Below are 21,045 nucleotides of genomic sequence, written 5' to 3'. Positions count from 1 at the left end.
AAAAAAAAAAAAAACGACAACAAAAAAAAAACCAAATTTTTTGACCAATATTGTGTCCCTTATGTAAACTTACACATTCTGTGATTGCATTATTTAAAGTATAGAGGATATTTAGTTATTGCCTATGGGCCTGTACTCCTTATTCCCAGCTGCTTTTACAGTGAGATGGATTCAGTAAGGATGATTTTCCTGTAGTCTTTCCTCTTAAGTAAAGTCACTGATCAGAGAGAGGTTTTAACTAAGAAACTGTAGCCTTTTGAAGTCTTATAGTGATTTGTCAGACCTGCCCCTTAAGAGGGGTCAGTCCCTAAAAAAATTTAACCAAATGTTTTACCATTTTTAAACATGTTTGAGCCCTCATAACATAACCGCAGGAAAGTATGTGTTCAGGGGGAAATGTCAAGGGCCATCAAGTTATAAGATATGAACTGAAATACCTCAGTTTGATATTTAGATTTTTATAAATTCAGTAAAAAGGACTGCTACAAGTTGAACGTGGAATGAAGCGACAAACTCCCAACAGAGCATCCAACTGTGTGACTTGATTATTTACTTTTTCAGTAAATAATCGGAAAACCGACAGAAAATCCAGTGTCCCATTGTTTGTTTGTGCTCCTGTCACAGGCAATAACAGTCGAACCGACAGCAGTTTTTAATAGAGCTTTTCAGCCCTGTACATATATTTAGCTATTAAGTTAAGAGGGCTCAAAACTGACGTAAAATCTCGACCCCACACACTACACATACTTTCAGGGACAGAAACCAGCTTTAAGTTAAAAACGTGCAGGCCTCCATTAAAAAAAAAAAAAAAAAAAAGTTAGGTGGGGACTACGGATTGATTTTTCATGGAATGACCTAGAACTAATCTAGCTTTGTTTTGCAGAATTCATCCCATCTCATTTAAATATATGTGGTTATTGACGGAATGGTGTAATATTAAATATACATTTTCAAAAAAATAAATAATTAAATAAGCTGCTACTCACCACCAACTGAAGCACTGCGTCGCTGACACCGGTGCCATTTGAAAGAGCCTATAAATATAAACATGTTCAGATAATAAATTCTACATTTAATACAACTATTGTCGAAAACAAAACCACCCTTTCCCTCCTTGACTTTAACACATTTTGCTACAATCACAGTTTTTAGAAGACACAAACGTAAATAACCGCTAATATCAAATTAAGTTACCGTCGAACAACGTTCGCAGTTCTGATTACAGCGGATGCAAAAATATGCAAACAAATGTACGATAGCGAACAACCACCTAAACAAAGACACCATTAAGTAGACGGCGCCAATTTACATTGAGCTTCTACAGCTTGCAGTATTAAACGGCGTAATATTTACGCTGTAAAAATAAACCATACCTCTATTGTTCCCTCCGAGAGTTTCGTCATGGCTGACAAAGGGTGATTTTAGCTACCACAACAAAAGAAAAATATCTGAAAGTTTTAACAAGACAGAACCTCAGTACTACTAGCACTGACAGTAAGCAACAAAATTATGACCGTGGCGCCAACAGCTTGTAACAACGCGCCAATGCGCGTATGCGCTGCCACGACTTCCGTTTCCGTTTACAGATCTGCTTTCAGTTTAACCTTTCTAAACATCGTGCATCTGCATGTCTTGGTTATACTGAAAACTGATCGGAGATCAGCTTCGCTAAAGTCACCGCCAACAATGACGTGACGTCAGGCGGGTTTCATGGTGCCTTCCCATTTATAGGAAACTGGGAGACTTCAGACTTTACCGTAACATTTTTTTGTAAGATACGAAGAAATCCCTTAAGGAACATAGATTTGACAACATTATGTTGATATTTTTATTTGCCAAAAGAACCCCAACTGTAATGTTAACTGAACATCTGCTTATTTTCTTTGCATTTAGGAAGATCGTGTCCGTCAAGTCTTTTTCATAACAATCACAAAAAGAAAAATGGTAAGGTAGAAGATACCACTTCATTACCTGAAAAGAAGAGGCAAAGACAATTATCCACAGCAAGAAATTGCTGAGACAATATATGTAAGAATGCTCCCTACCACTGTTTGCGTCATTACATTTTCCCAGTTTTAGAAATGCAACAACTTAGAACAACCTTTTTCTTTTAAAGAGATGTCATTTTGAAAACAGAATGAAGGTTTTCACCACAACTTCACCTACTTCCAAGCTGCATGGTGAAAAACAAGGATCTGAAAAAGTCAGCGTTTTGGTCTGTAGCCAGGGTCATCCACAGGCCGAAACGCATTGGTCAAGTAATAAAGTTGTAGTCTTAGTGTTGCTGAAGCTTCGACCTGTTTTCACGATGTGTCACAATGAAACTCATAAGCATGACGTGTGATTCAAATCAGTTCAGTTTATTGAGTCATTACATCAAACCATCCAATACACATACTGATTCAGTAATAATCTGACACTGTAACCAATTTACTTTGTGTTGAGATCAAAATGTATGTGCCATCAAATTGAAATAGGCTCAGTATAAGCAACAATGACTATACTTTTTTTGTTTAATTATTATTTTTGACAAGGACGTCTCATCTAATAGCAACTATATTATTTTAAAGGAATACTCAAGTTTTGGGCTCCCCATTTTGTTCACAGAATCAGTTTTCACAAATATTTTGATTGAGCTAACTAATAGTCTTTCCTATAATAAATGCACTGGTCTGAGTTTCCCTGGAAGAGCTGTAAAGGGTTTTAGTCCTTACTTAGGTGGGCCTCCAAATTGGGCCCCATCATTCTTGTCAATGGGAAATCCCACTTTATCCTTGCTTCCAAATTCCCCTTTCTGTAGGACAGGAGCTCCAGGATTGGGGTTGTTGATTACACCCATAAAAATCGGTATTTTAGTTGCATCATGCATAAGTGCAAAGAAGAAGGGTTGGCTGAGATGGAAAACTGGATTGGATGCCCTTGAAATAACCACAGTAGTAGCTGCAGCTGCCTCTGCACCATCCTCATTTATCTCCATGCTGGACTTATGCATCACACTGGACACCACCAGAGGGCCATCTGAAATCTCAGCCAAGTTGGGAGAAGAAAATATCTCACCAAGGCCTAACAAAGAGCACAGAGTATAAGGTCAGTTCATGGGTTAAATGTCGCTACCTTTATCTCACACAAAGTCCAGTAGTTTCATCAAGCAATAATGTAATGTATAAGTCGTGAATTATAAATCTAACACTAAGTTCACAGAAAACAGGTCTTACCCAATTTGATAAAGACATCTTTTAACTCTTGAGCATACTCTAGTTTGAATTTGGGGATTTTTACTTGAACTGCCCTCTCTTTGGGCAGTCGATTATACAGGTTAGAGACATCAATCTTTGCAGCAAGTGAAGAGATATTTGTCTGCAAAGACATAGGCACGACCACCAACAAACTCATAGACTTCAGGAATGGGAAGCTCGCTACCTGCACAAAGAAAAAGAATGGCGCTTTAGTAAAATGGAGGGTATCCAAGGAATTTAATTTTCTCTTCAAACATTTGAGGTTTGAAAATATTTGTGTTTTACCTGAGCCTCCAGTTCATTATCAATGAAGAAACTCAAGGGATGTTTGGCATCTTCCATTACCTCTACATCAACCATGTGCTGTTCATCGAGATAGAACACACCTCTGGAGGTAAAGCGGGGGTCAAATCGAGCTTTCCACTCTCCTGTGGGAGCAAAGGAGGGAGGATCTCGGTTTGAGATAGCAGCAAAATGTAAAACACTTCGGAACACAGTCAATTTCACTCGGGATTAGAGAGGAAACAGTATCTTATAAAATGAGCAGAATTTTACAAATACAGTGGCATTTAAAAATCTCACTCACCTTTGAAATGGACGGCATTAATGAGCACGAGAAGCAGATTGGGAGGTAAAGCAGAAAGGAAGTCAGCTATCTTTCCTTGAGTTGCGTTCTCTACCCATGTGTTTATTTGCTCCAGATTCTCCAAGACTGCTGGTTCCGAGCGATAAAAGCGGTGAGACTCATTGACAAATACTTCCTTCGGCTTAAACCCTAAAAAACATAAACATCCCGACTTTATTTCTCCTAAATACTCTCAGATCATCTTTAAGGTGTAACGAGAGAAATTGTTTTAAAATTTAAAGACACAATCTTCTCAGTCATAACCTTCACGCAGAAAGATACGTGTGGCAATGTGTAGATCACTGTTTTTGAGCTGCATCAAGATACTATGCAGAGACTGGTGGTAGCAGGGGAGAGTGTTTTCATGAAGATGATGCATCAGCAGTTCCCTCGTCTCATTTACAGCACCTGTAAAAAGAGAAAAAAAAAGAGGGGTACAATTACTGGATGAGAAATATGGTGTTCTCTAGACAACAATAAACTAGGGTAAGTTGCTGACACAATTCATCAGATGTGGTAACACCATATAAAAATAACAACTCGCTTAGGTAAAATATGATGCAGTAAAAGCACATTAACAAGACATGCATACCTAAAGCCAGCTGGGAAAGGCCTAGTGATATGCTTAAAGGAGATATGATAATATTTGGCTGCTCTGGCGTCATCTCCAGGTTCTGCAGCAGCTGCACACCCATTTTCTGAATGGCAGCAGCAACAATTTCCTTGGAATGTGGGTTTCTGCCAAGAGACAGACAACCCCCATCATCTTCTTCTGTCGACGAGGCTCCAGTGGGCCCACTACTTGTTGTAGGTGGTTGATAGGATGTTGTAATTATAGAGGCTTCTGTAGTACCTGCGGATTCTGGCTGTGCTGTACTGCTGTGTCCTGTTTCCTATAGACACACATCAGAATTCCAAAGCTTATTATTTTATTAAGTTGTTAATTTAGGAGTCCAGAACCATGACCACGGAAAAACAAAAAGAAAGAAAAAAAAAACAGCAAAAGCGTTTTGACTCTAACCTCCTCTGGTTTTGTAAGAGGCACCAGCGAGACTGGTTGATTTTCTTCCACCTCAGCATTCTGTTGAGCACAAAGATAATATAGATTAACAATCGGCACAGGGACAGGACATAATCATCCAGTATAATCTTAACAGTGATTTTTTTGAGATCTTTAAGAGGTTTACAGTGGCTCCTTGGCTACAGAGATAGATCAACAGGAGTGTCAGGCAGAGGTCCATTTCCTCACAATGCAACTGTGAAAGAGAAAATTAAGTTAACGGCAAAATTCTATATCCTGCTTAGATTTTATGGATCGACACAATTACCTTTCATGCTCACTGCAATTTAGCATGCTATGCGATAAAAATGAGTATGCCTCTGAAAGCACCATATTCATTCTTCCAGCTAATAGTTACAAGCTATTGAAAAAAGAAAGACGTTAAGACACAACATTCCTCACCTTTATTTAGAATTACTTTGATGGATTGTCTGAAAGAATTGAGCACTTTCACTCTACTTAGTTGCGCTCACTTTCAAAGGAAATCCCCAGAAATGTGCCTAAAACACATGTGGATTTCAACCATAAATTGTGTACTTTCAAATATTATTCAAGTTACCAAAGCACATTATAATAGAGCAGATTAATCTCTAAATAATTATTTGCTTTACAAATATTTTGAAAACCATTTGTACTGTGGTATTTAAACATGGTATGGAAATCTAAGTCAAATGTCAAAAAGGCATTAACTCGGATTGCAACATTACCTCCCTTGCAGACCTTATACATGAAAAATGTTAAAACAGTGATATTTTGTGTAATCATTTAAGTCTCTAAAGTATTCAAATGTGCAGGAGTGTTTAAATATGTGAGTATGTCTTACCTTATATTTAAATTAGAAAAAAAACTTGCTGGCTTGTCCAAAAAAAGAGCAACTAAGTGCGGCGCATGTCAGGATTCCTGGGAGTAAGAGATTGGCATTTGCTCAGCAAACAGTTAAATATCAACTTAGATTGATTGGGGCCTCATTTAAGCCACTATTTGTTTGTAAATGTAGCTCCTGAAACTCTTGCAGGGTTAAATGTTGAAGCTAAACACGAGCAGCTATTTAGCACGTCAGTGGGGAGGTGATAATTTCATGACGCATTTAAATCCAAAGGAAACACGGCAACTTATTGCAAAGGTCTGATTAATCCAGCTTTGTGTCAGTAAACAAATACAAGTTGCTTATTTCAAAGTAATACATTTGATGTCAAAGAACACACCCCCACATTTCCCAGAAGCCCTGGATTTAATCCATGATTAACTTAAGATCTCAGGCAGCAAAACCAGAGGCTTCGGTTAACAAATCACTGTTTTGTGTTGTGACCAATAATACCCTTTAGATTCTCAAAGAAATATATATATAAAAAAAGAAACTCATCTGTTGGACTTGGTCACATTTTACCACTAAGCAAAAACGATATCTTTCAGATCACATGACTGCAGTCTGCAAACACAAAGAGGACTTTGTACAATCTGAGCTTTAGTGATTCAGCCAAGATCGAAGGACATGCTAGCAGTCAATGTATGTGAATCACAGAACAACTGGTACACACACAGAAAAACATTGGAGTAATTTTATTAATCCAGTTAATAAATACATTTTTCACTGACTTCTTGTAAAATGTTTGGAGACAGAATATCGATTGTAACCAATTATCAATGTGCAACTACAAACTTTAAAACAAAGTTGGTCATTTTATGGTTGCGCTTTCACTCTGGATTTTCTAAAAAACAAAACTAAAACAAAAGCAAAAAATTCAAAACATGTAGTACACTTAACAATTTTGAACTTTAGGCAAATAATTAGAAAAGTAGGCAAAGAGCAGAGCTTTCATAGTTAAATGCTACTAAACTTTGAAAACTTGAGGTTGGGCTAATTTTAAGGAGCAAAATTTCAACTGTATGTTAATTTGCATCACACCATGACTACATTATACAATACATTTATTGATCTGTAGCTTCTGTTGCCATCTCAGCAGTTTTCAAGCAGTTAAACATAATGGTAAAAATACAAAAGCAGTTTATCTTGGCATTGACTGTTCTGATGCTAGCTTTTAAAGTCAAAAATTAGAAGAAGCTGATTGCAGAAGTCTCTGCAATAGCTGGCAAACCCACTTAAAGCAGCATCTGCTGGGTTCCGCTTCCAGTGTATTGTTGCTACAGGTTTTTGTGAAGTGTTAAATCAAGAATACCTAAACATTGTTTAGAAAATCCCAAAGCAACTTCAAGTAATTTATTAGTGGATAAAAAACATTCAATCTTTAAAATCTGAGTGAGACTCTAAATGTTACAATTCAGGCCATACTTGTGCAGTAGAATAAAGGCTGTGCATCAGTCACTAACTTTTTAATGTGACAACTTAAGTGTCTCCCCTCTGAGAAGATACACCAAGACTGTCATCACAACAGCGAGTGTACTTTTATTGTTCGTGATGTATACACAAACACTGAAATATCTAATGAAAAATGGAGCAACACTAATACAAACAAAGGATGTGATCTACAAATACTGCATAGTTTAATCAGTGCATTTGGATACATATTTGTTCTATCATGAGGGAAATAAAAGGTGAGGTCGATGTATTTTTGGTTTTGTTATGCATCTATTTGGAAAAGTGTAAACACTACATAAGACCTTCCTGAGCTTGTCTTCCAATTCATTCCTTTGAACAGAATAAGGAACCTAGTCAAAAGAATAAGTGACCTTGTCTATATGAGAATCTCCTCGTATATACATCTATAGGTTTAAAAGAACAAAATAATAAAGGAATTCAATATCAATGTACATGATGCATGTCAATAGCCTCAATGGCAATATGCAGTAGACATGAAACTTATACAATGCCTCTACTTGTGCTGCCTCATTCAACAAACAGTTTAAAGGATATGACAACCTGCCCTATCAGTATAATTGACCAAAAGCACAGAAGGGACAGAGGAGCTCAGACACTTGGCATCTGGCATGAATAAGACACTTTGAAGGTCAATGCAGAGAGTGTTTAGTATAGCTTGTAACTATTGATTTAAGCTAATAACCTAATGGCACCGTTCTCAGAGCCCAGCAGCAGAAGCCTCTTGGTGGGCAGGACCGCAAGGCTGGTCAGAGTACCGCGGAAGTTCTCCGTGCTCAGTTTTGTGCTGCTAACGGGGCTCAGGGAGATATCAGCCATAGAGTACACTCCGATCTTATTAGCCACTGTTCCCGTTACAATCTCTGAACCGTAAAGGTCAAAGGCGTGGATGGGGTCGGATGGTGACTTGTACAGGCGAAGAGGCTTGTGTTCCAGATCTTTCCACACAGTCAGTGTGTAGTCAGTGGAGGAGCTGATAACAATATTTGCTTCTGCAGCCTGAAAAATAAAACAAGAAACAAGAATCAGTGATTGTGGATGTCGTGTCCCAGTAAATTAAAACAAAACAAAAATTAGGAAAAAAGACTAAAATGTCAAATACAGCAAAATCATTATAGACCTTGCAAATACTCTAAAATTTAAGGAATACAACAAAAGATGAGCTGAATAAACACAGAGAAACACAGACTCTTAGTAAATAAAATTAAATGGCAAAGGGATTTTATTTGAAAATATCTTTAAAACAAACATTTCGCACATATTCAGACAGACAAAAATCAGCCTTTAGCCTTGTTTATATTAAGTTTCTAAATAATCATTTACTATCAGTAACTACCACTGAAAAACAAACAAAAAAAAAACAAAATAAATAACAACCACTGAATAACATGTTCTGTATCCATAAATTCCTAACCTTCAGTTAGAAGCAAGGAAAATTAATTTTAAAGTACATTTGGAATAGGCTGCTGCAGGTAAGAAAAAAGGGGGAGGTCTGAGTGATGTGTGTGCGCCAATGAGAAATCTCCGTGGTCTTTCTAATACCTAACCTGTGTCCATATTTGCCCAAACTTGTGAGTTTAAAACTGGGGCCCTTATCTCTGACCTAATTTGGGGTTAAATAAAGTTTGCACTATGTTGACAACATATTTGCTAGGTACAACTTTCACCATCTCTGTGCCCCTTAGTATCTCTGAATCACTACCTATGGGGAATACCAAAAAATAAAAGACACTTGACTGACTGTTTTAATATTTATTTACCTGACCACTGAACAACACAGCTACACTTCCTGGCTTGAGTAAATTATAGTTTAGGAATCCAACAGCAAGAAAGTCTGACCCCTTTTTTGGACAGTCCTGGTATCAGGCAATATCTGTAAATCTTAAATAAACGCTGGTAAATTATCACTACTTATTACTACACTTATCAAACTAGAGGTTAGATGCACATACATAATAAAATGTATTATTCAGTAATCAGAGGAGGAAAATGCGATGATGCTGCTATTATACCAGGTACATCAAAAACAGTTCAAGTAGGTAACACAACAAAATTTTCCATTTTGTGTCTGATGTAATGTGGGTCACTCAGAGCGATGGAGTCTATGCAACTGACGAGCGATTAGCTGTGCACTGCGTGGGCTGTGTGGTCATCCAGAAGTTTCCACTGTTTACCAGAAAGCCCGATAGTGATTTTGTACAGCCCAGATTCAGCTGGTTGAAGTGTACAATGAAATGGTTACATTATACCAATAAATAACTGCAGGGGTCTTGGATTTAATATAATCCAATCATCTGACCCCATACTAACTGCTCCTGGTGACAAAATAAAAAGTTTGACCAAAGCAGAGACCAATATATGTAACAACCTCATGATTCCCATGCATCCAGGCCAAGTCTTCTGTAAACAACTGACTGGTACTTGGTGTAAAAAGGCTACATTCACACTGCAGGTCTTAATGCTCAAGTCCGATTTTTTGATCAAATCAGATTTTTTTTTTGTCTGGTTGTTCACATTACAAATAAAATGTGACAGCAAACGCGCTCTAGTGTGAACGGTTCACGGCCCTCAAAGCGGCCCGCATGCGCAAAAGAAGACATCACAGCCAGGTGACAGCTGGGTTTGTCGCCCAAACTCATAAAACGGGAAGGTGACTCGACCACGTCCGCTTTGTTTGTTTATATCTTTAGCTTCTTTAAACTTGGCTCTGAGGCTCTTCACTTTCCTCTGACACTGTAGCCACGTTCGCCTGTGCCCTCGTTCAACCATTTCTTTGGCAATGCACTCGAACACAGCCTGGTTACGATACGACCCTTCAAGTTTAGCTTGAATGGAATTGTCACCCCATATGCTAATCAAGTCCAAAACCTCAGTTTCTGTCCACTGACTCCCTCCGTCTCTAGTTTCTGTCGCCATGCTTTATCGTTTGTCTTCTCCGGCGCTGATAATTGGCGTCTGTCTTGTGTCAGTGACGTGAAAGATGGATTTAATGCGACATGACCATTCAAACAGCAGTCGCTTTCTAAAACATCAGATATGTATCGGATTCAGATCCACATACGAAAGTGACCCAAGTCGGATTTGAAAATATCGGATTTATGCTGTTCACACTGTCACACCATGATCGGATATGGGTCGCATAGGGTCAAAAAAGTCAGATTTGATGCGCTTTCGCCTACAGTGTGAACGTAGCCAAAGATTGAGGTTCATGAATCAAAGTATCATATACATTGAGAAAGTATTATTCTAAGCTGAATAAACCTTTACCTTCTTTTTATCTACATTTGATCTATATTGAAATAACAGCATCACACAGTTACTGCAGATTTGTTGACTGCACATCCATGATGTCAAACTCCTGCTCCACCACATTCCAGACGTGCTCGATTGGATTGAGATCTGGTGAATGTGGAGGCCATTCGACTACAATGAACTCATTGTCATGTTCAAGAAACTAGTTTGCGCTTTGACACAGTGCATCATCCTGCTGGAAACAGCCATTAGAAGAAAAGAAAATTTTCCTTCACCCCATTATACCACCACATTCAGCCTGCTTTCATGTTGTTTATGCCAAATTCTCACCCTACCATCCCAATGTTGCAGCAAAGAGGAGACATTAGGCAACAGGCAACATTCTTGCAGTTTTCTATTGTCCAACTTTGGTGAACCCATTTAAAAAGTAGCCTTAGTTTCCTATTTGAAGTTTATTGGTGTGGTAAGTAGCCATCTGCTTAAAGGTTTGATATTTTGTGCATTCAGAGATGCTCTTCTACATTCCTTGGCTGTAACAAGTGTTTATTTGAGTTACTGTTGCCCTTCTGTCAGCTGAAAGCAGTCTAATCATTCTCCTCAACAAGGCAGTTTAACCAAGTTAACTGATAATTTCTCTTTTTCAGACTATTCTCTGAAAACACTAGAGATGGTTGTGTGGGAAACATCCCAGGAGATCAGCAGGTTCTGAAATAATCAAACCAGCCCATCTGGTACCAAAAACTATCCTAAGGTCAAAATCACTTAAATCACAATTCTTTTCCATTCTGATGCCAAGTTTGAACTTCAGTAGTACTAAGTAGTAGTCTGAAGACATAAATAGGTGTACTTGACAAATTGGCCAGCGCACGTATATAACAACAGTCAAAATTTGACTACATACTCCCCTGACAACTCAAGCTGTCACCCAGACATACCACCTTACCCATTTGACTGAAAGGTGACTGAAACTGCATACACCACATACAAACTGTAAATATACCTTCATTTGGAGTATGTCTCCTTCATGAGCTGGCCAGCCTTTCAGTACAAGCCCTGTGCGTGCATCTAGCAGAACAATGAAGCCAGATGAAAAACCTGCCGCCACTGTGCGTCCTGAAGGGTTTACAGCCAGATAACGGATGAGCCCAGCACTCACATTGTTGTATGCCAGACGAAATTCATGCTGAGTACATGGGGAAAGATTGCTATAATTATTATAGTAGAAGCACAAAAGAGCTATCGTTTTCAAAACACAGTAATGAAAAATAATTGGTGGGTGATGTATAAACTAGGCCTTAACAGATAGATTGAAATTGTTACCTGCAAGCCAGGCTTGCGAGGATCAATGAAGCGGAGAACAGAATCTGCGCTGCCGTACACAACACTGCTGTGTGGAGCGGGCATGGTGGTGACAGCTGTAATGGGATTCTTCCCATCCACGGCTTCATGCAAGCGGATCTGTTTGCCTATGTAGAGGAGATAAAAACTTATATTTAAGCTAAATGAAACAGTTGAACTTGTGTGTAGTAATGCACTGCAGTTCATCTCCCTACCTGTATACTGGTCCCACAGGTGCACGGTACCATCACAGCTGACTACCTCCTGTGAAGCCTCCAGCTGTCCAACATAGAACACCGACTTTCGATGGTCGTTGTACGTCAGCCTGGGCTCCACATCCTGCGTACCATCACCGTGGTTATACAGCGGCCAAAGCTTCACAGTCTTGTCTTTACTACCAGAAAGAAAGTAATCCTCTCCTGCAAGAGGTGCCAAACACTTTGTGGTGCCCGAGTGACCCAGAAAGCTCTGTAATCTGATCTGATGGAAGTGAAAATGTGGATCTTGTTGATTAAGACCAATTTCATACTGCCAGTAGGCCAGCCAGTTGCCCTGCAGGGAGCGGCTACTTCGGGGGAGCTCCTGTTTCAAGACGCTGTCCTCTGGCGTGGGGCTTGTCACCCAGGAGGAGGAGAAAGAAGCTGCACCAGTGGATGGTGTTGTGAAGGTGGAGGCTGTTGTAATGATAGGTGTGGTATGACCAGAGCGTCCCCAAGGGTGAGTCAAGCCAACGTTTGAGCAGCCACCATAGTCAGTGTCTCTGGATACTTGAATTCGGTTTCCTACGAGGTGGCTCCCAAATGTGCCTGACTCAGGAAGCAAGTCTCCTTGCAGGGTGGAACTAGTTGAGAGGGATGGAAACGTGCTACAATCCACACGTCTGCCAAAACCAGAGGGTGGAAGTGGATCCACCCTGGATGCTATGGTGGTTGTTTCTTGACTCTGACTTACACTCTGATGGTAAGACTGGGCCAACTCCCAGACCAGCTCATGATTAGGAACTAGTTTCCGGATTGCTGTATCACCTAGAGCAATGACAAAAGAATGCTGTTTTATATCTCTATTATTAAAAACAAAACAAAACAAACAAACATTACTTTTAGCACAGATAATTTCCATTAGATAAAGTATTACATTACAAAACATAAGACATCTCCTACCGATGAGGCAGTAGAAGGGGATATAAGAGGCATGAGCCATTTGAGGGTTAAATACAGTCTGCAGCTCTTCCAAGACCCCCAGCTCATATGTCACATTTGACTCTTCAGTGGTACAGACATCTACCACTGTGACTTCTCCCACAACCCTGCGAGGGGCGTTGATGAGCTACAGGATAAAGACAGACTATACTGACATAACTGTCATTTTAAATTGTATTCCTTTTTTGCAACTCCAAGAAATAAGTGTAACTAAAATACACCTTTACATTTATTAAAAAAAAAAAAAAAAAAATGTTATTATAGGTTTCTATCTAGTTTTTTTGTTTGTTTTACTGTTTTGTCACGTCGTGTCAAATATTTCTCATGAAGCTATTTGTGACAAATTTCTAGTTGAAAGCCTTTTAGAAAAAACAAACAAACATGCAACATAACACTCGCCAGTCATTATGTATTAGTTGTTGGGTTATCCATCTTTGTGAGGACCAAACTGAGACCCTGACCCTCTGTGTCAGAGTTATGATTTAGTTTTTGGTGGTCAGCATTTAGCTGTGACGGCTAAGGTTGGAGATTTTGAAAAAGCGCGCGCGCGTGTGTGTGTATGCATACCTGGGGCTGCAGAGAATGCAGTAGCGAGAAAACAGCAAAGAATCGACGCAAAGTGTCAGCCATATGCTGCTGCACCATTTCCCTCCCAATGCGTAGACAGATGAGAGCCATCAGGCTGAGTGTCTTGAGACAGACAGCAGTGCGTGTCTGAACTCCACTGGGAAACCTACAGAGTACAGCAGAATGGGAAGAACAAAACAAAGGATAAACAGATCTAATGTAACAGTTTTTTTTCTCTAAATAATCATCATCATCATCATCATCTTTCTGAAACAAAATTTAAAGCTTTTTCACTTCAAAACATAACAACAGCTCAACAAGTTAAAGAAAAAAAAAAAGCAAAATCATCCAACAGTTTGCTGTTTAAAAAGGTTTTACTGAATTCTGGAACCCCTTCAGTGTCTATTATACACAGTTCATATATACAACTTTATATAATGTACTTGTATATAATTTAGTTTGTAAATTACCCCATACGAGGTGTAGTAAGCAGGTCCAACAATGGCAGAAGAATATCCTGATTGATCTTCATAAGCATGTCCATTAAAGTGGTATCAGAGAGAAATACAATGATCTTCTGTGTAAGTGCAACAGCTCCAAGCAGACTTGCTTCCTTGCGTGTGTTAAGACGCTGAGAAGAGGGTGGAGAGACCTGGAAAACATGAACGTTTATTAAATGAATAGCATATTTTCATTTATATTTTTACATCTTAAAATACATTTGCTTTCCCATGACAAAGAAAACTAGCCTCAAAATGCTAATAGATGGCTTCATGTGTAATTGTCAGAAAAAAAGTCTATTGTTCCCTTCTTACTAGATATCCAATATAAGGCAGGTACTGGTAAGTCAGTACAGGCTCTCCATAAAGCTGAGCTATATAGATGAGGCAGTCCAGCACAGGCCCTGCAGTGTGGTCACCCACAACCGGTTTCTTCTCATATACACTGCCCATTCCCACGCTCTCTAGGCTGCTCCCGTCAGATGCTGGGGTCACAAACTGGTGATTTTGAGGTCCTAAAGGCAAAAAAAGAAAGGAAAGAAAGAAGGAAGGAAGGAGAAAAAAAAAAGAGGAGGAAAGAGAAGGGAAAATTAAAACAAAACACCATAAGATATAACAAGAGTTAAGAAATGCAAAACTCCAGAGCATCATTTTATTAATTACCAATTAGACAATTAAGCTTTACCTGTCATAAATTTACATACCAATGTAACAATTTGTGAGCAATCGCAGCAAATTTCTGGCTACATATCGAGATGTCACTGTTGGTCCAAGTTTCGCTGACAGCCATCTAACTGTTTTGCAGACTGTATCTGTTTTTAGAAACATGATCAAAATGTTAGATACTGCCACTTTATGTAAAAACATTTGAATGAACCACCGTCACTAACTCACCAAGAAGAATTTTGTGCTCTTTTCCCTCAGATTCTTCTGACAGATCATGGTCATCCTCTTCGTCTTGTCCTTCCACAATCTCTTTCTCCGTCTCTTCCAGTGTCATCCCATTCACAAACTCACCCTCTAAAATGGCAACTGTGGCACCTGAAGCTTCTCTGCAACCAGAAAGAGTAAGCTCAAGGTTGAAGACTTCTGGGTCATTTGCCCCCTCTTTATCCTCACCAGCATCTGGCCCCTCATCTTCCTCCAGCTCTCCTCCCTCCTCTCCTTCACTGGTGTGTTTCAGGTCCTGGCTGCTGTCAGCTGATTTCAGGCTGGTTCGATCCCGCATTGAGTCCTCACCCAGAGAGAGTTCACTTGCGCTACTTTTGTCACTTAGTTTCCCCACACTGAGAGACTCTTGGTCTTGTTCCCTGGCTGCAGAGTTCTGACTCTGCTGTTTCCCAGTAAGCACCCCTGCTCCACTGTTGACATAAAACCCATTCTGAAAGTCTTCTGGCTCCGAAAGAAACACTTGGTCACTAAGACTGATGCTGCCGCTAGCCCCCATATTACCGCCAACAGACCCAGATGTTGGCCGAACCTCACCACACTGAAACTCCTCTTCTTCCTCCTCTCCCATATTACACATGCCATTTCTCAACCCTTTAAAAGGTTCCGTTCCAGAGCCTGAGTTGCAGCTTTCAAAGCCAGTGATGACCTGGAGCACATGGGGAAGTAGGCTGGATAGAAAGGCCTGCAGGCCCAGTCTCACAATCAGCTGCAGAACGAAACAGTCAGTGTAAAGATAGAAACGGCCTCGGAGGCAGTGAGGGCTTTCATAAACATTAATCAGCGGTTTCAGTAAGTATTTGTTTGCATTTCTGGGACCCAGTACTGTAGAGATGGGCTCAAAAAGGTACCAAGATGCATAGACAGCAGTGGACTCCTCAAGCATGAGGGCTAGAATAAAGGGCAAGAGGATCTCAAGACCCTCTGCTGTGATGTTACTCCGCAGCAGTGCTTCAAGCTGCTGCCACAAGTGAAAAACAACATCTCTTCCTTGAAGGCTACTAATATTTTCCATCTTAGCATGGTAGGAAAAAATAAAATGATGAAGTGCTGCAAAATAAGAAGGGAAAGGAAAGGGAGTGATGACAGAGTTCAGTAACTGAGAGGGGCTTGGAGGAGGCAGACCATTGAAGATGGGGTCATATTTGAAGAGGAGAGGACTTGGGTAATCTGATATATCTTTGTTTGCCTCTCCAGAATGTTTCTCTATTAGCAAAAGTGCCTCAAGAGCATGGTGCAAACACAGTGGTACATCACGGAGGCTGGCAGAGCATAGCTTTATAACAGCTTGGAAACGCTGTTTGAGTGCAGTATCTGGTTTCAGTCCCCTTAGTTTAGCGGCGTAAAATATCTCAGCGATGAGAACACCAAGAGCCTGCATATCTCTTTGGTAGAGATGCATAAGAGAGGGGAGGGATTCGCTCATCAGGTCAGATCGTACACTAGAACCCGAAGGATGCCATACATCAGCGTGCAGAGTTTTTACCAGAAAATTGTTCAACTTCTCCAGCTCTTCTAAAGGCTGAAATGGGTTAAAGCCTTCAGGGAGAATGATCTTCATTTCCTCTGTACTGGAGGCAGTCACACTTCCTTCCCCGTGCTTTTTGTTCATCGTCCCACCCCGTTGCAGCATGGCACTTCGGAAACCAGGACCAACACCACTTGAGAGGTCACCAGGGAATGAACCTGGAGACTGAGATACAGTAAGTGCTGTGTGCTCTCCTCCTGTCTTTCCACCTGATGCACTAATACCTGGCATTGGCACAGAGCAAGATGCAGAAGTGGATGAGCCAGTGGATGCTAAAGAGTCCAGAGCTTCTGTACCTTGTTCAAGCTCTTCATCTTTGTCCACTGTGGTCCAGCCACTGGACTCACATCCTGTAGATTCTGGCACCATTCCATCCAAAGTGTCGGCCAGAGTCTCATTTGGAGTGATGGGTAGAGAAGGCACAGTAAGAGCAGCAAGGCCAAGAGGAGGAGGTTCTGCTGGGGCATACTGAGAAGGAGATAAGCGAGGTGGGTGTGGCTGGTCAAACAGCTGAACTACACCATAAGTAGTTAGATGAGTGTGGTTGTCCACGAGATGCAGGCACACATTCTTGGCCTTGATAGCTTCTTTACCTGACAGCTTATAGCCAAATGTGAGATCAATCCAGTGATGCAAATGCTGGGACACCTCTCTGCTCTCCAGAAGCCGCCGATGGACCTCAATGAACTCTTCAGAAGACTTGCACCACGAAGGCACATCCAGGTCTGGCATGTCAGGGTGAATTGAGTGGAAAATGGAAGGGTCTGTGTAGAACTCTGGAATGCACTCATCAGGGGTCCAGCTCTGCATGCGTTCCATACTTGCTGGGTATTCATTGGGCTCCCACTGGGATCGAACATGGCTGCACAAAACTGACTTGGGAGTCTGCCTGGCTTTGTAGACATAGTATGTAATGTCTGACAGAACATCGGATATGTGATGAGGTACATGGAGGTGATCAGACTGTCCCGCACCAGCACCACCTCCACTGAGGTCTCCACCGACACCTCCTCCACCAACCCCACTGCCTCCTGCAGCTGCCAAAGCCTCTTTGGTCATCTCGTATGTAAAATCCAGTTGCTTATCCCCTTTATTGAGCCTGAACTTTGACCTCCTGAGATCCCGAAATTTTCCCTCTGGCACAGTGAAATCCACCACCCAAGGCAGAACTGGGTGATAATTTGGGTCTCCTTCTCGCCGCCCCGCTAATCTGTTTAGTTCCATCAAGTAGCGGAAGTTACTGACCCGTCCATGGACCCAGTCCAGAACCAAAGTCCTTAATTCATCAAAGCAGTTTTTGCAAAGTCTTTTGTTCTCTTGGCTCACACACAGAATTTCCCTTGGCAGGACACTTTTTGGCTCTTTTCTGCGACTAACATTACTTTCTGCATCCCCTTCTGTTCCCAGTTCCTCATAATGAGCTAGGTTGAGCTTTAGGCGGCTGCACAACTGATCATCTACTGTTATGTCCTGAAGAGACAGCTCTCCACAAGATAGGCCTGCTGCATGACATGCCTGCATAGCTATTAGAACCTGGTAGAGAATGAACAACACTTTGGCATTGCTGTTAGCAAGCTTGGCTGGGCTGAAGGAGACAATATCACGAAGTGAATACTGAGTGTAAGGGAGAATCACATAGAGCATTTCTGCTGTCTCCAAAAGACATTCTGCAGGCAGGATGTTAGGACACAGACTGTCTGACTGGGATTTGGAAAAACAAGAAGAGCTAGATGGCAAGCAGACTTCTTTCTCCTTGTCTCTGGCAGGAGAAAGCAATGGAGATACTTTTTCAGTTGAGATAAATGTGGAATTAAAGAGCTTCTGTAATGCATGACGTACTGCATCTACAGCTGCAACATGCATCTGTTCACTGGCTCCTGAATATGGCCGCACAAGTTTGTTATGAGCTTCACGCCATAGATTCCTGGAAGAAAGAAGAAGGGCAATGAAGACTGTTAGGCATTAAACTTGCTCTTAGATCATAACGCCTAATGTTGTTAGGACTGCATGATTAAGAAATGCCTCTAAGTAATGAGTAACCATGTCCTAACTAAAGCAAGTAATAATACCTAACACAGCTCATTTAATATGAAAGCATTACACACTAACATATTAACTGTGGACCTAAACATATTTTCATTACTGACTAATCTAACAATTTTTAGTAAACTATTTATTGAATAAAAGCCCTCACAAATACTCTCTGACACAGTCTTTCAGTGCTCAACGATTAATTAACTTGATCAGCTCTACCCAATATTGCAGAAAATGTTTTCTTAGACAAATAATCTTAGCTTAATCAGGATCTAGAACTACAATAAGGTGGTAGGCAAAGATATATTTTGCATTAGAATTTAAAATTATGTTGAGTACCTGATATTATGCTGTGATACACTCTGCATTGTTTTGACGTAAGAATCCTGTGACAGAAATTCCATTTGTTGGTGGCATGGCTCTTTGGCCAGTCTGTAGCTCAGCTTACTTTTCCTCAAACCCTGAATGCACACTCTAGTCCACCCAGGGGGCAGTTTCGCCTGAGAAGACTGAAGGTATGTGCAAATTTCTGCCTCACTGATGCTGTCAAAACGGGCACAGCGCATGACTCGCCCCTCTCTTAGGCCCATCACCCAGCGCACAGGAACAAGGGCTACAAGCTCTTGAGGACGGCGCCCTGGGCCTTGCTGCCGTCTTTCAATCCCCAAGTCTTTTTCAACTGCATGCATCAGCCAATCCATGGTCAATCTGCAACTGGTTGTTCTCACTTAGACAGTTTTCAGCTACTTTCCACTCGCTGTCAGCCACTAGAAGTTTTCAGTTTTCAGATATCCATGGAGGAAGATATAAAATCACCAACAGCAAACGTTATCTCCTCATCCACCTGTCCCTTTAAAAAAGAACTGTAAAGTATAAACAGACAGTTAGATGAGCAACCACTTTAAAAACAATACTGCTTTGATGCCTTCTACTTCTCTCATAAAGTTTGAGCTCAGCTCACATGACTCAAGTTCTACCCGACAACAAATCTAATTTGCCCTGTGAGCAGGTTTTGAAGTCACTGCTTTTCATAAATGCTCACAGCTTGCCCAATTTAAAACGACTCTTTCGGGGATGAAAACTTAACAAATTCACGTAACTGTGTTTACATTATGGCAACCTTTTTAACATATTAAGTAACTCAACGAACAAAGTTAATAAAAACCGTCGGTAAGATTAAGAAATGACCATTAGGGAAGTAACGTCGAAAGTTATCGCTAGCTAACAGTTAGCTTAACGAAGGGACTAACCTTACGAGGCATAACTGATGGAAGCAAAACGCAACGATGCAGTTAGTTGCTAAAATTTCTAGCACAAAGCTAAACGAAAGCAACTACCTCGTTAAACAATAACTATAATGCAACTGCAGACCAATTGCCACCAACGTATAGCTCACCTCTCACCACTTGTAGCAGTTGACAGCTAGTTAGCGTTGAGCTAACAATGCACCCCGGTTCCATGCATGATGAGTTTGTCCGACATTAACTTCATAACACTTGGACATCCTGCATGATGACATGTGTTTGCTTCATTTTCTGGCATTTAGAGATGAGTGTCAGCAGCCAGACGACAGCCAGTCAGCCGATTATGTTTTGCTCTGAGCTATTTGGAGCCATGTTTTAGAAGCGATACCTCACGTGACATAACACCAGGCCCCTCTCATGTGATTGCTATTGATGCTTGCTCCCTGCAGCTGTGACGGCAGCGCTTCCTCTGCACTACACCTATATTTGCTCTTCAGCACTTTATTCTGCCATAAACCGCAGAAGTAATGTTTGTAGTTACCTTTTTAGAGAAGATGTATTGACAACCTACTTTTGATGTAATACATTAAGGATAATATATTAAAGGTAAAGAATGTCCGAAATTTAGCCAGTCCTCTTGGCACATCGTGGTTCTTTATGCATTGGTTAATAATACTGTTTACTAACAATAAATCCCTCGTATTACAGAGACACTAGCACTACTATTAATGTCTAAATAATATGGATGAAATCTAGCCACAATTTCCAGATCTTTCTTCATTTTTTTTCTGACCTTTAAGGACCCAGGAAATCACCTGATCATATTTAAGGTCGCATCACATGATAGGCTACTTCCCAATTTCCAAGTTCACAAAGAGAAATACTGTATTTACCTGATTTCTGTGTTGTACGGGTTCTCTCCACAAGGTGGCATGATGTGTGTATTTTTATTCCTTGGAAATGAAGGATTTTTAAATCCTTCACTTGTGAAGGAAGTGAAGGAGGAAGTGAAGGATTGTGCAGACTTTGCAATCTGCACAAGTGAAATTCTTCCAATTTGCTTGAGTGTCTGCTATGCTTATAATATCCCAGGCAAATACCTGCATTAGTACCTTTGTCTGTCATTGTTATTTGTAACGTGGTCCTGTCATCATAACGGTCACTTTTTTGTTTGTAATT

At 40.5% G+C, this 21,045-nt stretch overlaps 3 protein-coding genes across 6 annotated transcripts in view; all 3 read right to left on the bottom strand.

The window, feature by feature from the left end:
- Nucleotides 1-1,561, bottom strand: part of rpa1 (replication protein A1) — a 33,099-nt gene extending 31,538 nt beyond the window's left edge. The window contains exons 1-2 of one of the 2 annotated variants that reach the window (XM_084951072.1): nucleotides 1,374-1,561; nucleotides 987-1,034 (exon numbers count right to left, since the gene is read on the bottom strand). In XM_084951072.1, coding sequence (XP_084807198.1) covers nucleotides 987-1,034; nucleotides 1,374-1,403 — 78 coding nt within the window. In that variant the 5' untranslated portion in view covers nucleotides 1,404-1,561. The remainder of the gene's footprint in view (nucleotides 1-986; nucleotides 1,035-1,373) is intronic. The other variant, XM_084951071.1, reaches the window with a different exon arrangement.
- Nucleotides 1,562-2,339: 778 nt separating this feature from the next.
- Nucleotides 2,340-6,255, bottom strand: serpinf2b (serpin peptidase inhibitor, clade F (alpha-2 antiplasmin, pigment epithelium derived factor), member 2b). Of its 3 annotated transcripts, XM_084950733.1 has the most exons (10): nucleotides 5,745-6,255; nucleotides 5,324-5,421; nucleotides 5,049-5,117; nucleotides 4,883-4,942; nucleotides 4,454-4,754; nucleotides 4,126-4,269; nucleotides 3,823-4,011; nucleotides 3,522-3,664; nucleotides 3,216-3,420; nucleotides 2,340-3,063 (listed from the first exon to the last, which is right to left on the bottom strand). In XM_084950733.1, the coding sequence occupies exons 3-10, from the start codon at nucleotides 5,100-5,102 to the stop codon at nucleotides 2,711-2,713; spliced, it is 1,449 nt and encodes a 482-aa protein (XP_084806859.1). In that variant the 5' UTR covers nucleotides 5,103-5,117; nucleotides 5,324-5,421; nucleotides 5,745-6,255; the 3' UTR covers nucleotides 2,340-2,710. The 3 variants fall into 3 exon arrangements, with proteins under 3 accessions (XP_084806859.1, XP_084806861.1, XP_084806860.1); XM_084950735.1 differs by lacking the exon at nucleotides 5,324-5,421; XM_084950734.1 differs by lacking the exon at nucleotides 5,745-6,255 and having other exon boundaries at nucleotides 5,324-5,723.
- A 211-nt stretch (nucleotides 6,256-6,466) lies between these two features.
- On the bottom strand, nucleotides 6,467-20,312 carry wdr81 (WD repeat domain 81). Its single transcript, XM_084950732.1, has 12 exons — nucleotides 20,019-20,312; nucleotides 18,962-19,485; nucleotides 15,007-18,512; nucleotides 14,817-14,924; nucleotides 14,428-14,627; nucleotides 14,083-14,264; nucleotides 13,613-13,778; nucleotides 13,007-13,172; nucleotides 12,062-12,871; nucleotides 11,829-11,974; nucleotides 11,509-11,691; nucleotides 6,467-8,255 (listed from the first exon to the last, which is right to left on the bottom strand). Exons 2-12 carry the CDS (start codon nucleotides 19,321-19,323, stop codon nucleotides 7,929-7,931), a joined length of 6,156 nt encoding a protein of 2,051 aa, XP_084806858.1. The 5' UTR covers nucleotides 19,324-19,485; nucleotides 20,019-20,312; the 3' UTR covers nucleotides 6,467-7,928.
- Between the last annotated feature and the right edge of the window lie 733 nt (nucleotides 20,313-21,045).

The sequence above is a fragment of the Perissodus microlepis genome, chromosome 14 (genome assembly GCF_051167445.1).
Source record: "Perissodus microlepis isolate ML-2025 ecotype Zambia chromosome 14, ASM5116744v1, whole genome shotgun sequence".
Lineage (NCBI taxonomy): Eukaryota > Metazoa > Chordata > Actinopteri > Cichliformes > Cichlidae > Perissodus > Perissodus microlepis.
This window is presented reverse-complemented; position numbering and strand designations above follow the sequence as displayed.